Source organism: Euwallacea similis, chromosome 20 (genome assembly GCF_039881205.1).
Source record: "Euwallacea similis isolate ESF13 chromosome 20, ESF131.1, whole genome shotgun sequence".
Lineage (NCBI taxonomy): Eukaryota > Metazoa > Arthropoda > Insecta > Coleoptera > Curculionidae > Euwallacea > Euwallacea similis.
Window position 1 is genome coordinate 2,713,190 of NC_089628.1, and position 17,345 is coordinate 2,730,534.

Below are 17,345 nucleotides of genomic sequence, written 5' to 3' on the forward strand. Positions count from 1 at the left end.
AGGTCTCGCAGGGCAAGAAAATATTACGTCCTGCTAGTTTTCGTCTTGAAATAACTATTTCCCGATAATTTGGCGAAGGTAATTCATTTCTCTACTTCGCAACTACTACATTTCATCACATATTCTGATCAAAATGGCCGGTGGGTTACGAGTGACAATTAAAATTCTTTATATTTAAATCAAATTCTCGCACACATAACCACGAAAACTGAGTAATTTTTTGGCGTGGAACTTGAAAGGCTATGACGAATGTCAAATGTTCTCACAATTGTTTGTTGAGGTTAGAAAAAGAAAGCGAAAAAATATTTAAATTATTATTTCTAGTTATTATTGAATATTTAAATTTCTGATTTGACCCATTAAACCATAAAACTTGAAACTTGGAGTTTGATCTCACTCATTAAAAGCAATTGAATTAGTTTCGCCTGGTTTCGTATCCCTTAAACACATTTCAATCTAAAATTGACATGGGGTCAACCACCAGAGAGAAATATGGCCCCTTGATAGGGTCTATTGACGAAGGCACTTCAAGTACTAGATTCTTAGTAAGACATTTTCTACATTACCTTATTATAGCTTAAAATTAATTCCCCGTTTTGATCCTCAAAAGGTATTTGCTTCTAAGACTGCAGAAGTTTTAACTTATCATCAAAAAGAGGTCAGTCATATCTGTCCACAAGAAGGCTGGTTTGAGCAGGACCCTATGGCCATTCTTCTTGCTGTAAAAGAGACCGTTGACATCACCTGTGATAACCTTAAGAAACTTAATATTGATTTTGAAGACATTGTTGCTGTTGGGATTACTAACCAGAGAGAAACTACTGTTTTGTGGGATAAGACCACTGGTAAACCTTTATATAATGCTCTGGGTAAGTAATTCATTGTTATAGGATAAAATGTTTCACTGAAAATTGTTTGTTTTAGTATGGATGGATATGAGAACTTCCAGTACTGTTGACCAGATTCTTCAATATGGAAAAAAAGACAAAAATTTCCTTCAATACACCTGTGGTCTGCCAGTCAGTACTTACTTTAGCGCCTTAAAAATTAAATGGATGATGGACAATGTGAAAGGTGTCAAAGAGGCAATAAAAGAAGGGAGATGCCTTTTTGGCAATATTGATAGCTGGCTTATATGGGTACACAAACAAATGATCTGCACAATGTTTGCCACAAAAACAAATTTCCTTTATTATGATATAGAACTTAACTGGAGGTAAAAATGGGGGTCTTCATATAACTGACTGCACTAATGCTTCACGAACCATGCTTATGAACATTGAGACCCTAAAATGGGACCCACAATTGTGTAAAGTTTTCAACATCCCAATGGATATTTTACCTGATATAAGATCATCCTCAGAGATTTATGGATACATTGCTGAGGGCTTCAGGTTGTCTGGAGTACCAGTAGCTGGGGTAATACCCCTTTAAGCCACTCCTCACAAATTTTCAATGCTTTTGTACAGATTTTGGGTGATCAACAGGCAGCTTTAGTAGGCCAGTTATGCTTCAAAGTGGGGCAAGCAAAAAGTACTTATGGGACTGGGTGTTTTATTTTGTACAACACTGGGACTTGCGCAAGTAATTTTCACTCAGTCATTTGCAAATGATCACTCTGTACTTTGTAGATGGTGCACTCGACTCACGGTTTGCTGACTACAGTGGGGTACAAATTGGGGCCAAATCAGCCTACAGTGTACGCCTTGGAAGGCTCCGTCGCAATTGCAGGTTGTTAAGTTGGATTGAGCTCTTAGGAATTTTAATTAATCATTTACAAGAATACTCAAACTGCTTTGGCAAATTTTCATGAACAAATGACATTTTAGAAGCTTTATTCTTTTAAAATCATTAACAAATACTCATCTTGTAAAGAAAAATGCTAATTTGTAGTTTTGCAGGTATTTCCATTAGGTGGTTACGGGACAATCTTAATCTTATCAAAGATGTAGCTGAGAGCACTGAAATAGCTCAAAATATGCCGGAATCAGGAGAGGTTGTGTTCGTACCTGCATTTTCGGGGTTGTACGCTCCGTATTGGAGAAAAGATGCGCGAAGGTAAGTGATAAAAAACTAACTTTGCAAATTTAAGCTGTTTTTAAACTGACAATCCACTGTATTCAGTATTAAAATTTGACCTACCACCCCACCACTGCTTCAATTTGTCCCCATTCATACTTGTGCTTTGTTGTACAATTGAGCCCCAAGAATTTCTAATTACAGTCGCCCCTTCGGGATGCGAACCCGGGACCTGAGTGACGGACCAACGGTGCCTATCACCAGCATCGCAGTAATACTGTTATTACTATTACGATTTGCAGTGGTCTTCAGGTTGTAGCGTCAGACATTTGACGCAAGGGGGTTGCGATCCCCTTGCATCAAGCGGATTATAATCAGTGATCATATCCCTTACTCATCATTCGCTACAGTGGATCAGTTTAGACCCTACTGAAGACGATTTGTTACCGTACTTTTGAAATACTTCAATACCCACTTTATATTTCTAACAGATTGTCGCATATAGTGGAGACCTCTCCCGGTAAATTACTGAAGTTTGTATAAGGTTAAAACACTCATAATGTAGAATTCTACTATCTCCAATATCGTCAACATCTAACAAGCACATTTAATTATACGATTGTAAGTAAAAAATCTTAATAGAATAGTTATAGTTTGGTTGCATTTAATCTTAATAAAAGGTCGATAATAAACTATCAAGGAACAATAATGGAACATGTGATTAGAAAATGTGGGGGAATATGCTTCATCCGCCATATCGTCAACATTTATTTCTCGTGCGTCAAACCTCAGAGCCGGACTAAACTTGATAAATCCTACGCTTATAAATTTCTTAAATTATTTGTGGCCTAAAAACTCTTTTACTTTCTCAATAGCGCGCGAGCATAATACGAATTATAATCTAAACTAGTATATAATATGCCTCATAGAAACTGATCAGAAGTCTATAAATGGCCATGCCGATTTTTCGATCAAAACGTCGCTTCATTTCTCACCTAGAATCTTTCATTTTCAGTGTCATTTGTGGGCTAACTGAAGAAACCAAACCAGGCCACTTGGTGAAAGCTGCCCTTGAAGGCGTTTGCTACCAAGTGCGAGACGTCTTGGAAGCCATGTCCTTGGACTGTGGAATACCCTTAAGAAAATTATTAGTGGACGGCGGCATGACCACCAACGATTATTTAATGCAAATGCAAGCAGACTATTGCGGAATACCCGTAGGTAAGCCCCTTTTGCTTCACCACGCAAAGCGCAAGGAAAAGGAATCGTGTCTTAGTGCGACCTACAATGCTGGAGACCACCGCGTTGGGAGCAGCCATAGCCGCCGGGAGTGCTAAAGGGGTGGAAGTTTGGGACGCGGACAAAATTAAACCTACGCCAAACGACGTGTTTGTCCCTTCAATAAGCCCAGACGGTAATATGTAAAAAAAATTAAAGAGGGTTCTTAATTATTTACTTCAGTTCGAGATATGAAATATACCAGGTGGAAGATGGCCATAAAGCGAAGCCTGGGATGGGCAATTGAAGACGAGAGGAGCAAGCTGAAAAGATCCAGTAAGCACTCATTTTTTCAAGGGAAATATGTTTAATTTTATTTTTATCTAGATATTGTCCTATCGGATGACGATGAGGATTCGAATTCCGGTAATTTCAAATAATATCAAAAGCCACAAATAATCCGCTCGCTAGTGGTGCTTGCTATAACACTCAATTATTTATAATTAGTCTTGTGCCCGTTCTCTCAATGTATCGCACACAATCAAATGCCTCACATATTACTCATTCCTCCACATTCGCATGAGTAACTGTCATTACGAATTCCTACGGAATTTCAACCTAAAAACTAAACCTTCTTTTTACAGGGTCCGAAAATATCAGGACGTCGCTGCCAGGCACCTTGTTTCTGTTTGGTACCGCTGTTGTACTAGTCATAGCTCATGTTATAAGAGAAAAAATGTTGACTTAATAAACGTTTTGTTGTTACTGTTTCCTAATGTGTTTTTATCTCCCCTCGTATAAAAATAATGAACAAAAATCCCAGGTAAACCGTTTGCGAAAGTAGTCGCAACGGTTTTTTTTTTATTGCTGTCGTAACGTCAGTTAGGGGATGTGTTTGGCGTTTTTTAGGTCAGAACGAGTATGTTTAAACAAATGGACATATCTGCCTTCCTTAAACGCACCGATTTCTACATAAATCTTTCTTCGTCTAACTTATTGCCTTGTAAACTGAGTCCGGTTTTTTATTTATTTTTTTTTATCACTTATTAGAGTCTCTCAATGCAAAAAGCTGTCACGCTAAAGGGCAATTTTTTTCCGAAAGGAATGTTAGTCAGTTATTTAAGGGGAAGCAAACTCAGAATCTCTCTTGTTCGCGAAAATCCGCCAAGAAATTTCCTCAATCCAAGCCCCCAAAAGTCAAAAATGACTGAGAAATGTCCCGCTTCGGCTCTCCTTGCGAGTAGTTTACTTCAACCCCCGGCAACCCTGCAAACCCTTTAGGGCGCATTATCGCCGCACGATGCGCTCTCAAGGGTTCACGGGGCTGCCGGCGTCGCCGCCACCGTCGTCCGTCATCGTCGCCATGTCCGCCGTTCGATTTTCGGTCGCAGCGGTTCGCCGTCGCGACGCCGGGCCATTTTTTCGATCGTTCACGCGATGACGCCGACAGAACCGTGGTGAAACACGGGAAAATGGTCAGGATGGCCGGAATGGAGGAACACGAGAGGAAAATCGTCGTCGAGTTTGTGCATCTGTTGGAAAAGTCCAAGCAGCTATTCAATGGGTTACGGTAAGGGCTGATGAGTGTGCACGTAGGGACCAGTGCTCAATAGATTGCCCCAGTTTCGCTAAAGCCTCGAGCGGTACTATTGTTTCGGCTTAGAACGACATATAAAAGAAATCCAGGCTTTTCTCCACCAAAAAAAACGTTGTTGCCAAATTCGACGAAATTTGTTACATTACAGAGACTTACCTCAATATGGGCACAAGCAGTGGCAAGCCTACTTCGGAAGGACCTTCGATATCTACACAAAACTGTGGAAGTTCCAGCAACAGCACCGGCAAATACTGGACACAAAGTACGGCTTGAAGCGATGGCAAATAGGGGAAATCGCCTCCAAAATTGGGCAGCTCTATTATCACTATTAGTGAGTCCAAAACAACCTAAAAACACACACAATCACAACTTTTCTTTCAGTTTGAGGACTAGCGAAACAAATTATCTCAATGAAGCATACTCGTTCTATTCCGCAATTCGAGGCAGGGCTTATTATTCGAGGGCCGCAAAGGAAGACAGGTGGGTTTACTTATAATGACGCCCCCTATTTGGTTTAATAGAGCTTTTAGGTCGGAACTAATGGTGAAAAAATTGCGATACTACGCGCGTTTCATAGTGGTGTGCCTGTTGCTTAGACGAATGAAATTAGTTAGAGAATTGATAGTAGAATTAGACAGACATATCGCCGACTACACCAGTACCTACGAACCGGACGACCAGATCGAATGGAGCCTGGTCCTGGACGAGATCAAGGCATTTATTACTGCCGACTCCTTGGTTTCGGTCCTGCACGCGGATACAAACCCTATTGTTTTATCCCATAGGTAATAGGACATTTTTTTGCTTTAGTTTATAATAACGCTGCAATTTCGAAGATTAAGTCCACTCACAACACCACCAGTAGAAAAAAATCAATATATGAATTTAACGCTACAAGAGATCCTAATTGTGGGCAGCGTCACTGAACAAGTGAAATTTTCGGAGCTCACGATGGACATGTTCAGGATGATACAGACGCTGGAGCGGGAACCACAGGAGGATTTCAATCATATCTATGATGCCTCGCCGGCCCCGGGGAGGGTTCCGTACGGGATACCGGGGCAAAAAGGGTAAGTTCGAAAAGTTTAGAATGTACAGAGTGCCTGGAGCTCAATTAAATTTCCATGGTTGAACTTTAGAAACGGACACACTGTATTTCAGACCGAACAAGTTTCGCGCTCGCAATAACGCGTTCTATAAATTGAAAATCCTCAAAAGGTTCCGCTATAAACGTAGCCAATTGCAGCCGAGCTTTTTTTTATTGTCGGCGTATACAGTGTTGTCCACGTGCAGGCGCTGTTCTGATTTTGGCTACGTATGTTCCGTTGCAAGTTGTTCTTACAGTGCGAAAGAAAATGGGTTTTGTAGTTAAATATTTAGTGTCCTGAGATTTTCCTTACACTGACATAGAATTTCTTTGGGGAAATTATAGTCCATATTCGTGATTGTGGGAATGAATTCAATTAAATTATCGCATACTCACTAAAAAAGCTTTGCACTAGCTCTCTTTTATTGTCCATTGTAGCCATTTTCATTATCGGTGTAGATATTTGGAGAACGGCGATCGACCATCGAGAAGAGAGAATCCGCACAAATACCTCCTCTACAAGCCGACTTTGAGTCAAATTCTGGTTTTTTTGGCCAGCGGATTCAAGGAACTGCCAGCCAACGGCGCTTTGTTGCTGTATCTTTCTTGTGATGGGTGTTTTTCGACGTCCAAACATCCGGAAGACAGTGAGTTGACTTTGAATCCTTTCACATCTAAAGCAAATGCGGTTTTTAAGGAAAAAATGCCTTTGTAGACTATTATAGAGGGGCTTAGGGAAGATTCGGTTTTAGAATAACATGTTAATCATAATTCAAAGAATTTAAATTGTTGAAAATAAGTGTTCCGGGGAGTATCGCAAAGTGCAGGGACGTCTTGGACCGTCTTAGTGCTGTTTGGTTCATATGAAGTCGTATTCGGAATCACTCTAATGATATATGTATATAATATGCTCTGGGTTGTGTTGTGTGCAACGTTGTCGAATCACATTTTTTTGTAGTGATTAAAAGAAGCTATATGCATGTTCTATTACAATAGTGAAAGGGGGGTAATTTCTTCATCTTGAAGGAAAATCCTTACAAATACTGGCAAACTTCCCATAAATAATAGATTGTTTTAAATTTAGCCGGATCGGCTATTCGGGCTATTCCTGTCCTCCGGAGCGTTGTCATTGCCTAATAAATCAATCGTCCCTGACCCGATTTTAATTCACAGTGGGTTACGACTTGGGAGGCGTTGCCACCAGCAGCAAACGTGAGGGCGAGCACAAGAAAACCAAAGAAGTACACTGCCTTTACCCCGGTGACCTGTACCCCTTCACGAGACGTCCCTTATTCGTGATAGTGGACTCTGACAATAGTTTCGTTTTTCAACACATACCTAGGTATTTTGGACAGCCTTTAGTCACCTTAATGTCGCCTCAAGACATACCCCCTGCCTTCCAAGGTATGCCACTGTTCTCCTCCCCTCCTCCATCATTGCAACATTCATTTGTTTACTTCAAGACCAACAACACAACGGATCACTCTTCACGCTGTTCCTGCACTCACCACTAACCGCCTTCTGTTACTGCTGCAATATCACCAGCATAGCGATCCATCACTGGGAGCGCTGCCAGTCATTCGTGGATCGCTTTGTCACGGAGGCGTCCAGGCTGTTCACCAGGTCCCGGGTGGATTTGTCATATCTTCAGTTCTTTGGTGACGATTTTCTGCGACTTCTGTTGCTGCGCTACGTGTTCTGCGAGGTCGTTCTGCACCTCCACCGAGCCTTCAGAGGCAGGCAATATCGGCCGAGATGCCAGCCTCCATTGCCCGACGCCGAACTGCTGGAACATCCCTCTTTGCAACACTTGGTGCTCGATCTGGCCGCCCATTTGGAAGTGAGGACGCATTTTGTGGAGGGGAACGAGCTGGAATGATCCAGGTAGGTTTTCGGTGAGTTTCCGTGCACCGCAGTTAATCGTTCTTTAACAGGTCTTCCTCCTCATGGCTTCATTTGGGGCTCCAGAGCCAATCCGCCCCGAAAGCTCATGAGGAAGGAGGGGGTGAGCCCTCCCGCGAATTTGCCGTTTCGTATTACGCAGGCCTGGCGGTCGTAGTGGTCCTGTCGGCGGCAGCGGCGCGCCTGTTTGTCGCCGAAGTCTCGCGAATATTCCAGAGAATTGTGAACGCGTTGCACTATTTCGACATTGATTTCGAGAGGAAATCGACGGCGACGCGCGACGTTTCCCCTTTGGAGAATGTAGTCGTGGCATAAAAGAGCTTTCGTAATATTAAAACAAAAAATGATAGACTTTTAATGAATTTTACATACCGTGATACTACTTAAAATTTATTATTATTGATTACTCATCATCGTGGGGTAATGTGCATTGAACTTTCCTCAGTATTTTGACTTTACCTAGAAAGCACATGTTTGTTTCAATTTTCGTTGTAGAGGATCTCATCTCTAGTGACTCATGGATGCCGTAGACTCACATAGAAATAAAGAGGTATTATACTAAGCTCAAACTGTTGTTAATGCAAAGTGTATTATAGAGACGTTTGTATTAAACTTGTCAATGCACGTTACTGAACAAATTAACATTATATTCGGCTCAAGAACGAGCACAGCGTCTTTCACAGAAATCCGTTCACTTTAAGCTCGACTTTTTTCAAAACGACGAAGGTTTCAACGTTTAAGCGAAGCTTCCGTTGAATTTTTCATGCTGTATATTTCTAACGTCTATAAACAAGTACCGTAACGTTATTTTCAGTTTTTGACAATTATAGGAATTACTAACTTATTGAGATTTAAATAAAAATAAAAAACAGTTCTTTGATTATTAAATCGTGTAGTTTTATTTCAGATTATATGCCTCAATATCCTGCAGGATCTCAACATATACAGGGTGTCCGTTTTACTGGCTTTACTACTGGCATCTCAGTTGTCTTAAGATGCGAGGTCGGTTGAATTAGTGCAAGGATGCGCAATTTAAGGCTGAGAAAATGACCATTTTTTCATCGGCATTGTTGCCAATACTGTTGGAAATATCCGTGAAAAAATATGGTTGCCTATCATAAAAGTGCAAATCGAATATCGCGGCCATATGAGGCGAGACTGAGAGAGAAAACTTGATATTATATGTGGCCACAAAAATATGCTAATAATCCATAATCGCAAGTTTGAAAGGTTCGCGATAGAGGGAGGCCCAAGTGACTAATCAATCGATAGAACTATAGAGGGCAGCAGTACAGCAAGCCGAACTAATAAAGTCCAAGTCTACTTTAAATTTTGGAACTAAAGAAAAATCGTCGAATGTCTTTGCACATGGACTGAATTTATAGCTTCGTTAACGCAAAACGTAGCATAATAAACCATCGTAGTTACGGTATTGATCGTATCGCAAGTCCGATTAATTATCATCTTCCCTCACCTGAGACTTGTGGGATCAAAGCTTGATCAGTCTCTAGTTTTTCCAATAGAAAACATGTTGTTGCACGTTAATTCTTGTGCATAAAGGAGAAAATAACAATAAAACAAAGACTTTCCTCCATCTATATTAGACAAGAGAATTGGTAGCTCCCTAATTTTGTGACTCAGATGTGGAAAGGGGTAATTTTTAGCTGTAACAAAGGAGCAGTTTGGCCATTGCGATGCACGAACCCGTGTACACACGAGGACATAACGAGCCCTTTATCGAGCCGTAATACGAACCTTCGAAAATTTTCTGCCAGTTAAGTCGACTTCTTAAAAGGATAATATTCCCGTTTAGAAATTAATTGCCCCCGTATTGAAAGGCAAATTGCTTATTTCATCACATCTGTAGAATGTCGCAATTTTAGTCCCTCTTCGTATCGCTTTTGTACGGGGTGTCCTGGAAACAATGGTATTGTAACCAAATTAGGGGTCAATGTTATCTGAAAGTTTGTGGTTGCTACCTTAGAGAGCACAGTATGAGAAACTGGCCAATGGACTCTAGAGGGAGGAGCAGTAAGGTCTTTTCATTGATAAATTGTAGCTTGAGATCACGATGAGAAAGACGTGTGTGACTGATAAAGAAAATTATTAATCGGGACAGTATATTATTTCAGTGAAAATATCGCAATGTTAAAATACAGGGTGTTCCTTAATGTGCTAATATTTTAAAGTATGATTCCTCAGGTTATTTTATGGAGAAAAGTTCATATGAATATATGTATGTCCGCAACAGCCCAAATTTTTAGCTACAGGGTGTTGAAATTTTTCTTTTCCGCTCGTTATTTTTAAGTTTTTCAGAAAGTACTTCAGATATTGCTTTGAATTTTGGTCTGGGTTAATAGGATATAAAACCGCGTATTTTAATAAGAAAAGTAGTTCTATTGTTTAACCAGTTGCGTCTCTGCATTCATGTTTTCCGATATTATTTACGAAAAAATTGGTACCCCACTGACATTTTTTTCGCGAGGATATTTTTTCTGATTAAGCTGGTCAATTCTACATGAAAAAAGTCCCTCTGACAAACATTATAGCTCGTTGGGAATTCGTTGAATCCGGGCATGGCAGATCCTGTATAAAGTCGCAATTTGACATAGCCAAAACTAGTTCTATTTATGAGTTAAAGTTCCAGAACTTTTGAGTTACAAAAACATGCCATTCGCTTATTTGACCGGAAATAGCACTATTAATCAAAAACAAACCGAAAAGTCCGAATGAATAATCAAATACAGGTTAATTATCCCTAAACCAGGTGTAAAAGTCATAATATTCCTGCCCTCAGGGGAATAAATGAATATATTACCTACAGTGGTGAGTTACAGATGTTTTTCGCACCCCCTTCAGTTTTTGCTTCGGGGCGCGCGAACGTCTGTTTATCGCGATCAAATAATGTTTTTCGTGTTAGTAGTTAGTAACGAAATGCTTTATTTTTGACATTATTAAATCACGAAAAAATTTAATAGAGAGTCGATCAGCGGGATAATGACTCTGAGGCTTCCCCTCCCTAATAAAATTACCAGCCAAAGTAAATATTTTCCCATAACATATTACCATTAACCGAGTTAGTTACAGACCCTCGACACGAGGATCGAGCAAATCATCTCGTTCTATTTAATGTTCATGCTAAATCGAATCGCCCAGTACAATGCATTATTATGGAGAGGGTGTGCCAGGATTTGTTACGGTGTTGATTCCGAGAAGGGCGACGAATTGATGCCTGGATGAAATCCCCGAATGCTGACAACGCCCAAATTCTAATGAATTCGCAGCTCTATCTTGCAATTTATGCACATTCCCAAAAATCCGTTCTAGGGGATTAAATATGCGCATACGTAACAACAAAGGCCATAAAGATGTATCGAGCAGATAAGCGGATGAATTATTAATGATCCAAATTCAAATTTCGCCGTTTTAATTAATCTGATAGAGCGGCCCGCCATTACTGGCCATATTTCAGCGTTTTCCTATCACGGCAAAAGCGTCGGCTTTTATATTCTAATTTACAATTGTGAAACGCACCCTGATCGAATGTTCTCGAACGCAGGAAGGATGTAGGAACCATGCGTCTTGTCCCCAGAACAACAGTCTTGTGGCAATTTCCCTGCCGGACAACAAACAGTTGTTCTAAAGATCCGGCACACCGGGAAGCAGTCCGTCAACCATTTCTTTCCAGACCGGGTTCCAGGCCACGAATCATGACTCTTTGATGTCTAATTTATATCCATATTCGTTCCTTGTTTATGCGTCTAATATAATGGACAGGAGCTTCATTGATTATTGGAAGCAATAATGCATGAATTAATACTTTAATAGTGGGTTGTACAGAAGCCTTAATAGCAAAAGGGCGTTACCAGGTCGGTAAAACGGACGTAAATTGCGAAGGACTATTGTCACCGAAAACACCTACACACAAAAATTAGGAATAAATCAGGATATTCGAACATCGAGGGTGATTCTCGATTTCTTTAGAAACGTACTGAATTTTCCAAAAAAACTCTGTGGGTTCCTAAGGTAAAATTATTAACGATTACTGTCATTTTCGTCAAAACCGCTTCGGTACTGAAAATGATGATGCAAATTGTCAATACCCACCTCCAGATTGAGAAAAGGCGTTCTCGAGTAAAGGGCTACTCCAAAATGTTTTCTCTTTTTTATATTGCATGTACTAAAAAGAGATGGAATGTGCCAGTGCCATCTAGATTTATTACTTTAATTCAGAGGTGGCGATTTCTTTATAGATAGCAGACAATTTATATGGTCTCCTCCTAGTGCAAAATTTAGAAATTATTTTTAAAAATTGTAAAATTCACATTTTCAAAAAATATATATATAAATTGCGTCCCAGCTGCGACAAAATGTCCTACTTTCTCCACTATTTTTGTTTCGTAACTACATTTGATAATGTGTCAGACTGATCTTTAGGCTGCCAGTTTGTCTAACATTGTAAATAGTTATTTACTTAACCAGTTTCGAAAGCAATATTTTGTCGCTTACTAATTGCAGTTGACCGGAGAATGCGAAGCGGACTTTGGTCAGTACTCTAGTGAACTACAACAATATTTTTCCTGCGAGCGCCTCATGTGTGTCAACTTTACAGTTTTTGGGTAGATTTTATTGAATGTTAGCGTGCAGTAAAATCTTTATACGCACACGTGCAGTAAAAGGTTTTACCTCACGCATGTCAATCTACTTTGTTTTTTGCGTGCGCAAATGTAAGCTAAACGAGCGTGTGGTAAAGTGGCTTTATCGTACGCTCGCCCGAAAAATAAGTGACAAGTAAAAAAGCATCCATTCTGCCGCCTCTGTAAATTAAATATCCATCACACATCACGGACCGATCGGCCCCCCGAGCACGCTCCGGGGTCGATTTCACTTATCCCGTTGCAAAACAATCCGCCACCACCCACCCTGCTCGCCCGACAGGAGCACGTTCCAGCAGGATGAGCGGATCCCGCCAGGAGAGGGGGAGAGGGCGGCTGCAGGTCGGGGGTTGGGCCCGCCCCGCCCCTTAGGAACAGCCACTTGCGATATCGTTTCCTGATGGCATTCCTGTTGGCGGCGCGCCGTATTCCACAGGACCAGGACTACATTTCCTGACGTTTTCCTGCCCCGATCTGTCAAAAGGACAATCCTGGAGGACGCGCGCCAATTACCCGCCGGTCGACTTTCCGAACGAACTTCCAACTCAGGCAGGAAGCACCACGTTTTGTGTTAAGTTACGGTTATCCGGGAAAAGGAATTCCGATGTTTCTGGGATACTCGGTTGTGTCCGGTGAAGGTGTGATTGCTTGATCTCTGACATGATATTGACTGAGATGGTGCGAGTGACGCGCCGGTGAGGCGGCCCGGTTAGAGGTAAGTTACGTCATTCCAAGAATTACGACTGTACATGGAATTTTTTTTAGATAACAGACGCACACATTTAGCGCTAAAAATAAAAATAATAGTAATGTAAAACGGTGCATAATGAGATGAGGGAGCTCTTCCTGTTCTTCTAATTGAAACGGAAACGGCCAATCGTGTATTCGGACGCGAGTAAATCGCTCGCCATATGCCTTCCCAAGTCGGTGCGTTTTCGTTTTTTTTTCACGGTTTTGACACGCGCTCCTATCGGAAAAAATGAGGTCGATCTATGACCAGAGTTTCTTCAATTTTCACTATTTTAAATAAGGAAAAATGAGTGATGAAGGTGGTGGTAAATATGTGATTGTTGCGAGGATTTAAGAAGATAATTTCCTTGAAATGAGGTAAATCGTAACCGAGATATGAAACTGTTATTTTTCTAAATGTACCGCCTCATGTGGATTTCTTGTACAAGTGCCAGGAAGTCGAAGTGAATAAGCCGGCAAATCCGTAGGTTTAATAGTCACAATCACTAAAAAAATGTCTAATTCATCATCGGACTCAATGGGATTATATGGCCCTAACAAGGATCAGGGGGGGCTGCGGAAGGCAACTGCATATTTCGAAAAGTTGAAAGGGCTAGGAAATTTGAACACTATAAATTTCCGTGATTTTGATATCTAAAACATATTTTTTCTCACCAAAGCATCTTAGATAAGATGCGTCCTTACGTGGATCTCTAAAAGATTTTTTAGTAGAAGTTGCTTCCAAATTTTTTACGTCCCTGTATCTGTGGCATATGTATTACAAATCGATTGGAACTAGATCAGGATCGTACTAAGCGGAAAATGAAAATAGCAAAATTTTTTAAAGTTTCATGTTGTTCCTCAAAAGATTATAATAATTCTGAAGAGGGGGGTGCACCACTGACTTAAACAAAGCTTGAATTTTCGAAAAAATTAATATAATGAAATTTGTATAAATCCATTTTAATTAAATCCAGGATCGTACCGTGAGTGAAGAATGATAAAAAGTATAGAAAATCTCACTTCGATTTGTTTGTTCATGGTTTGCGATTTATAATAAAATGAAAGTCTTATAAAAGACCTCCTGAAATCTGTGAAAGACTTTTACAAGGTCTTATCTTACCATCTACATGTAATCCCCCTTTAAATTTCTATCAGACGAAAGTGCCACATCCGCCGCAAAATGTACGAAAGCTCGTGTTCATATCAGGGAGCCCTGGAGCTGAAACGTACCCCATCTACGACCTGCCCTCTCGGGATTAAAACCGAGGAATTTGGAACTTCTACTGATTGGCCCGCTTATCGGTTCTGCAACCCCAGCACTTTTGAGCAGCTCAAACAAAGCGTGGAGAAGGCCAAAGCAGCCCTACAGGTAACTTAAATCATCATTACCTTTAAAATAAATTTAAAACAGAAACTTTCAGGATAGAACGTCCTTTTTCGGCAATGCCAGCGCCTTTAGCGACCTCTACAACGTTTCGTCCACAGGGAGGGCGCATCATCAGGACAATAGCATCCACGACAACTCCCGGTTGAGAGATACCACAGAGGTGGACGTTAAACGAGGTAATTTGATGGCTACACTTCGTTATTTTTCCGAATGAAAAACCGGCCCCAATTAAGCAAATTTTTAAGAGGTCTCGCCAACAAAGGGCTATTAAGGAATCAAATAAAGGCGCCCCCCATTTAAAAAACGGTCGCAAAAAGAAAACAAAGGGACAAAGAACGGGGGCGGAGGGCCTGCAAAGAAAATCATCTCTCGGTGCTACCGCCGCCGTCGTCGACGACGACGTCGGTTTCACTGTGGATAAAAGGAGCAAAGAATGCAAAGATATAAAGGGATAATAAAAATCTGAAGGGCATTGTGTGAGATATGGGGCAGGAGCAGGAATAGAATTCATAAATTCACATGCTCGATGCTTAAAACAAACGCAACCTCCGAGAATCAAACGCAATAAATCCATAGAGGATAAATCAATAGAGGTTAGGATATTGGCCCGGGGCCGGGGGGCGCAGCTCTCAGTTCAAATTGATAGTGACGCGTTTCCGGCCTCTAATTGACGTGTGCGAAGTGATTGATGCGCCGCTTCCGCTCCACCATGTTTGATCGGCCCGTTTAATTGCTCCCCTTATCACAACCGCCCTCAATCCCATCGGATCGGTTTCGCATGATCTCACTTGATTGGTCAATAACTTCATCCCCGAAATCCCCAAACACGTCACACATAAACAATGCAAATTGCTTATTTGCCTAGGCAAATCATACTCCATACCTGCTCCAAGTAGGCGCTCATCTTTAAAATCATAATGCTAAAAGTGGCACTGTCAGTTCTCTGCTTTTCCTTTCTGAATTTTTGCGTGAAATGAAGAAATTCTTTAAACCAGAGGAATATTGTTCCTTTTGGAGGAGTGGCCCACTCAAGTGACAGAACTCAAAATTGTTCACCCGAACAAATAATTTTAAATTTTTGTTGGAAATTGGTGTCCATATTCAAAACATCTATCAAACACACTAGTTGTCTGGTCTTACGAGATGTACTGGTTCAGGAGTTTTTCTTAAGGGGTTTGAAGATTTAAAACAATTGATTTTTAAAGAATCTCGGTACGTCTCGGAAACTTCCCTACTCACTACCGAAAAATGTTATGTAAAACTTTCGGGAAGCACTGTACAATATTGCCTAAAATTTGAATGACGCTGTCGCCACCAGTACAATCGCCCGTCATTTGTAGTCACACACAGTTTAGTAGACAAAATTTTTCACAAAATTTCCGTCATGGACTTCACATCGTTCCTTCTGGACTACGTAGGGGTTTACCACTACCTGGTGATGGCCGGCTGCGTGATGGGGGCTTTCTACCTCCACGAGTTCCTCAACAGCAGCGCTCGTGGCAAAAACGACTCCAAAAAGCTTATCAGTTATGGATACGAGACACACAATGGACCTTCGATGTGGAAGAACGTGTTCCACGAAGCCAGAGGTCAAAGACAATCGCCAATTAACCTGATCACCGCCTGTTCCGTTAGGCGGCCCTTTGAACTGAACCCCCTCAAGTTCTCCACCGAGTTCCATCAGTTCCCTTGCGAAATGACGGTGCACAACAACGGTGTAAATGCAGTGTTGTACGCTAAATGGAAGAGTCCGACGCAACCCAACATCACTGGAGGACCCTTGGAGGACGATGTTTATAATTTTTTAAACGTGAGGTTTCGATGGGGCCCGATTGACAACGAGGGGTCTGAACACATGGTGGACTCACAGCAGTTCTCCGTTGAGATGCAAATGGCCTTTGTGAAAGATAGCGACAATTCTAATAGTCGCGAGCTTTTGGACATTGCTAGGGCCAAGGATTTACTGATGCTGAGCTACTTTTTCATGGTGACTCCCACGGACAACCCATATTTGGAACCGTTAATTGAGGCCTTAAAAGTGCTGAAATATCCGATGAGCTGCGCGAATATATGTCCATTTCCGTTGAAGCTACTCGCTCCGGTTTTCCCTAAGAATTATTTTTTCTACGAGGGCTCCCTCACGTTTCCTCCTTGCACCGAGGGAGTGAAGTGGATCGTTCAGCCGGAACCTCTGCTCATTTCGAGCAGGCAGGTGAGCCAGTTTAGGAAGCTGAAAGCTTTGAATTGCGTACCGATTATCAGCAATTTGCGCCCAGTGCAGATGCTCAACGGACGAGAAGTGCTGTATTATGATTAGATTTGTTACGACATTGTCATGGTGGAAGACAAATCTCAAAATAAATCTTTACAAACTTTAAACAACAATGATAATTTTAGTAAAACAAAATCAAGAGCCAGAGGGAAATAATGTTGGATATCCGACCATCGTTCGTTCGTTCGTTGATGGATTAACTAACGGGGCCCGAAAAGAGGGGAAATCGCAGCCCCGTCCCGGATTCCGCAACGTAAGATGGCAATCCGGGGGGATGATTCCGGGCCCGGGGTCGCCATGGCAACACCCGGCGGGATCTTATTGGACCCCGATCGTGGGGGGTACGCCGTCGCCATGCCACCGTGACTAAATTTTACGCGCCGCGACGCTTGATGAGCCGACGCTAATTCGGGAGGATCATACAATTTTTAACAGCAATAATAATTAGAAAAATCTTGGTCGGCAGCATTTGTGGT

At 41.4% G+C, this 17,345-nt stretch overlaps 4 protein-coding genes and 1 non-coding gene across 8 annotated transcripts in view; 4 read left to right on the top strand and 1 right to left on the bottom strand.

Annotated features, from left to right (window-relative positions):
* Window positions 1–292: 292 nt before the first annotated feature.
* Window positions 293–4,007, top strand: LOC136415539 (glycerol kinase 3-like). Of its 2 annotated transcripts, XM_066400155.1 has the most exons (12): window positions 293–545; window positions 611–869; window positions 925–1,139; window positions 1,204–1,419; window positions 1,470–1,580; window positions 1,632–1,731; window positions 1,902–2,058; window positions 3,035–3,240; window positions 3,296–3,433; window positions 3,481–3,573; window positions 3,625–3,663; window positions 3,882–4,007. In XM_066400155.1, exons 1-12 carry the CDS (start codon window positions 468–470, stop codon window positions 3,983–3,985), a joined length of 1,716 nt encoding a protein of 571 aa, XP_066256252.1. In that variant the 5' UTR covers window positions 293–467; the 3' UTR covers window positions 3,986–4,007. The 2 variants fall into 2 exon arrangements, with proteins under 2 accessions (XP_066256252.1, XP_066256254.1); XM_066400157.1 differs by lacking the exon at window positions 3,625–3,663.
* LOC136415742 (U8 small nucleolar RNA) lies at window positions 2,340–2,455 on the bottom strand. The gene has a single exon (XR_010752646.1). It is a non-coding gene; the product is annotated as a U8 small nucleolar RNA (small nucleolar RNA).
* Window positions 4,008–4,453: 446 nt separating the features above from the next.
* LOC136415531 (protein SCAI) lies at window positions 4,454–8,711 on the top strand. Of its 2 annotated transcripts, none has more exons than XM_066400137.1 (9): window positions 4,454–4,807; window positions 4,983–5,165; window positions 5,216–5,314; window positions 5,356–5,619; window positions 5,671–5,904; window positions 6,381–6,568; window positions 7,095–7,325; window positions 7,385–7,805; window positions 7,856–8,711. In XM_066400137.1, exons 1-8 carry the CDS (start codon window positions 4,710–4,712, stop codon window positions 7,798–7,800), a joined length of 1,713 nt encoding a protein of 570 aa, XP_066256234.1. In that variant the 5' UTR covers window positions 4,454–4,709; the 3' UTR covers window positions 7,801–7,805; window positions 7,856–8,711. The 2 variants fall into 2 exon arrangements, with proteins under 2 accessions (XP_066256234.1, XP_066256235.1); XM_066400138.1 differs by having other exon boundaries at window positions 4,456–4,807; window positions 5,365–5,619.
* Window positions 8,712–12,773: 4,062 nt separating this feature from the next.
* Window positions 12,774–17,345, top strand: part of Ets65A (DNA-binding protein D-ETS-3) — a 29,596-nt gene continuing 25,024 nt past the window's right edge. The window contains exons 1-3 of one of the 2 annotated variants that reach the window (XM_066400106.1): window positions 12,774–13,193; window positions 14,366–14,579; window positions 14,632–14,773. In XM_066400106.1, coding sequence (XP_066256203.1) covers window positions 14,391–14,579; window positions 14,632–14,773 — 331 coding nt within the window. In that variant the 5' untranslated portion in view covers window positions 12,774–13,193; window positions 14,366–14,390. Of the gene's footprint in view, window positions 13,194–13,372; window positions 13,586–14,365; window positions 14,580–14,631; window positions 14,774–17,345 lie in introns of those variants that run through there. The other variant, XM_066400105.1, reaches the window with a different exon arrangement.
* Window positions 15,925–16,973, top strand: LOC136415517 (carbonic anhydrase 7-like). Its single transcript, XM_066400107.1, has one exon. The coding sequence runs from the start codon at window positions 15,982–15,984 to the stop codon at window positions 16,912–16,914; it is 933 nt and encodes a 310-aa protein (XP_066256204.1). The 5' UTR covers window positions 15,925–15,981; the 3' UTR covers window positions 16,915–16,973.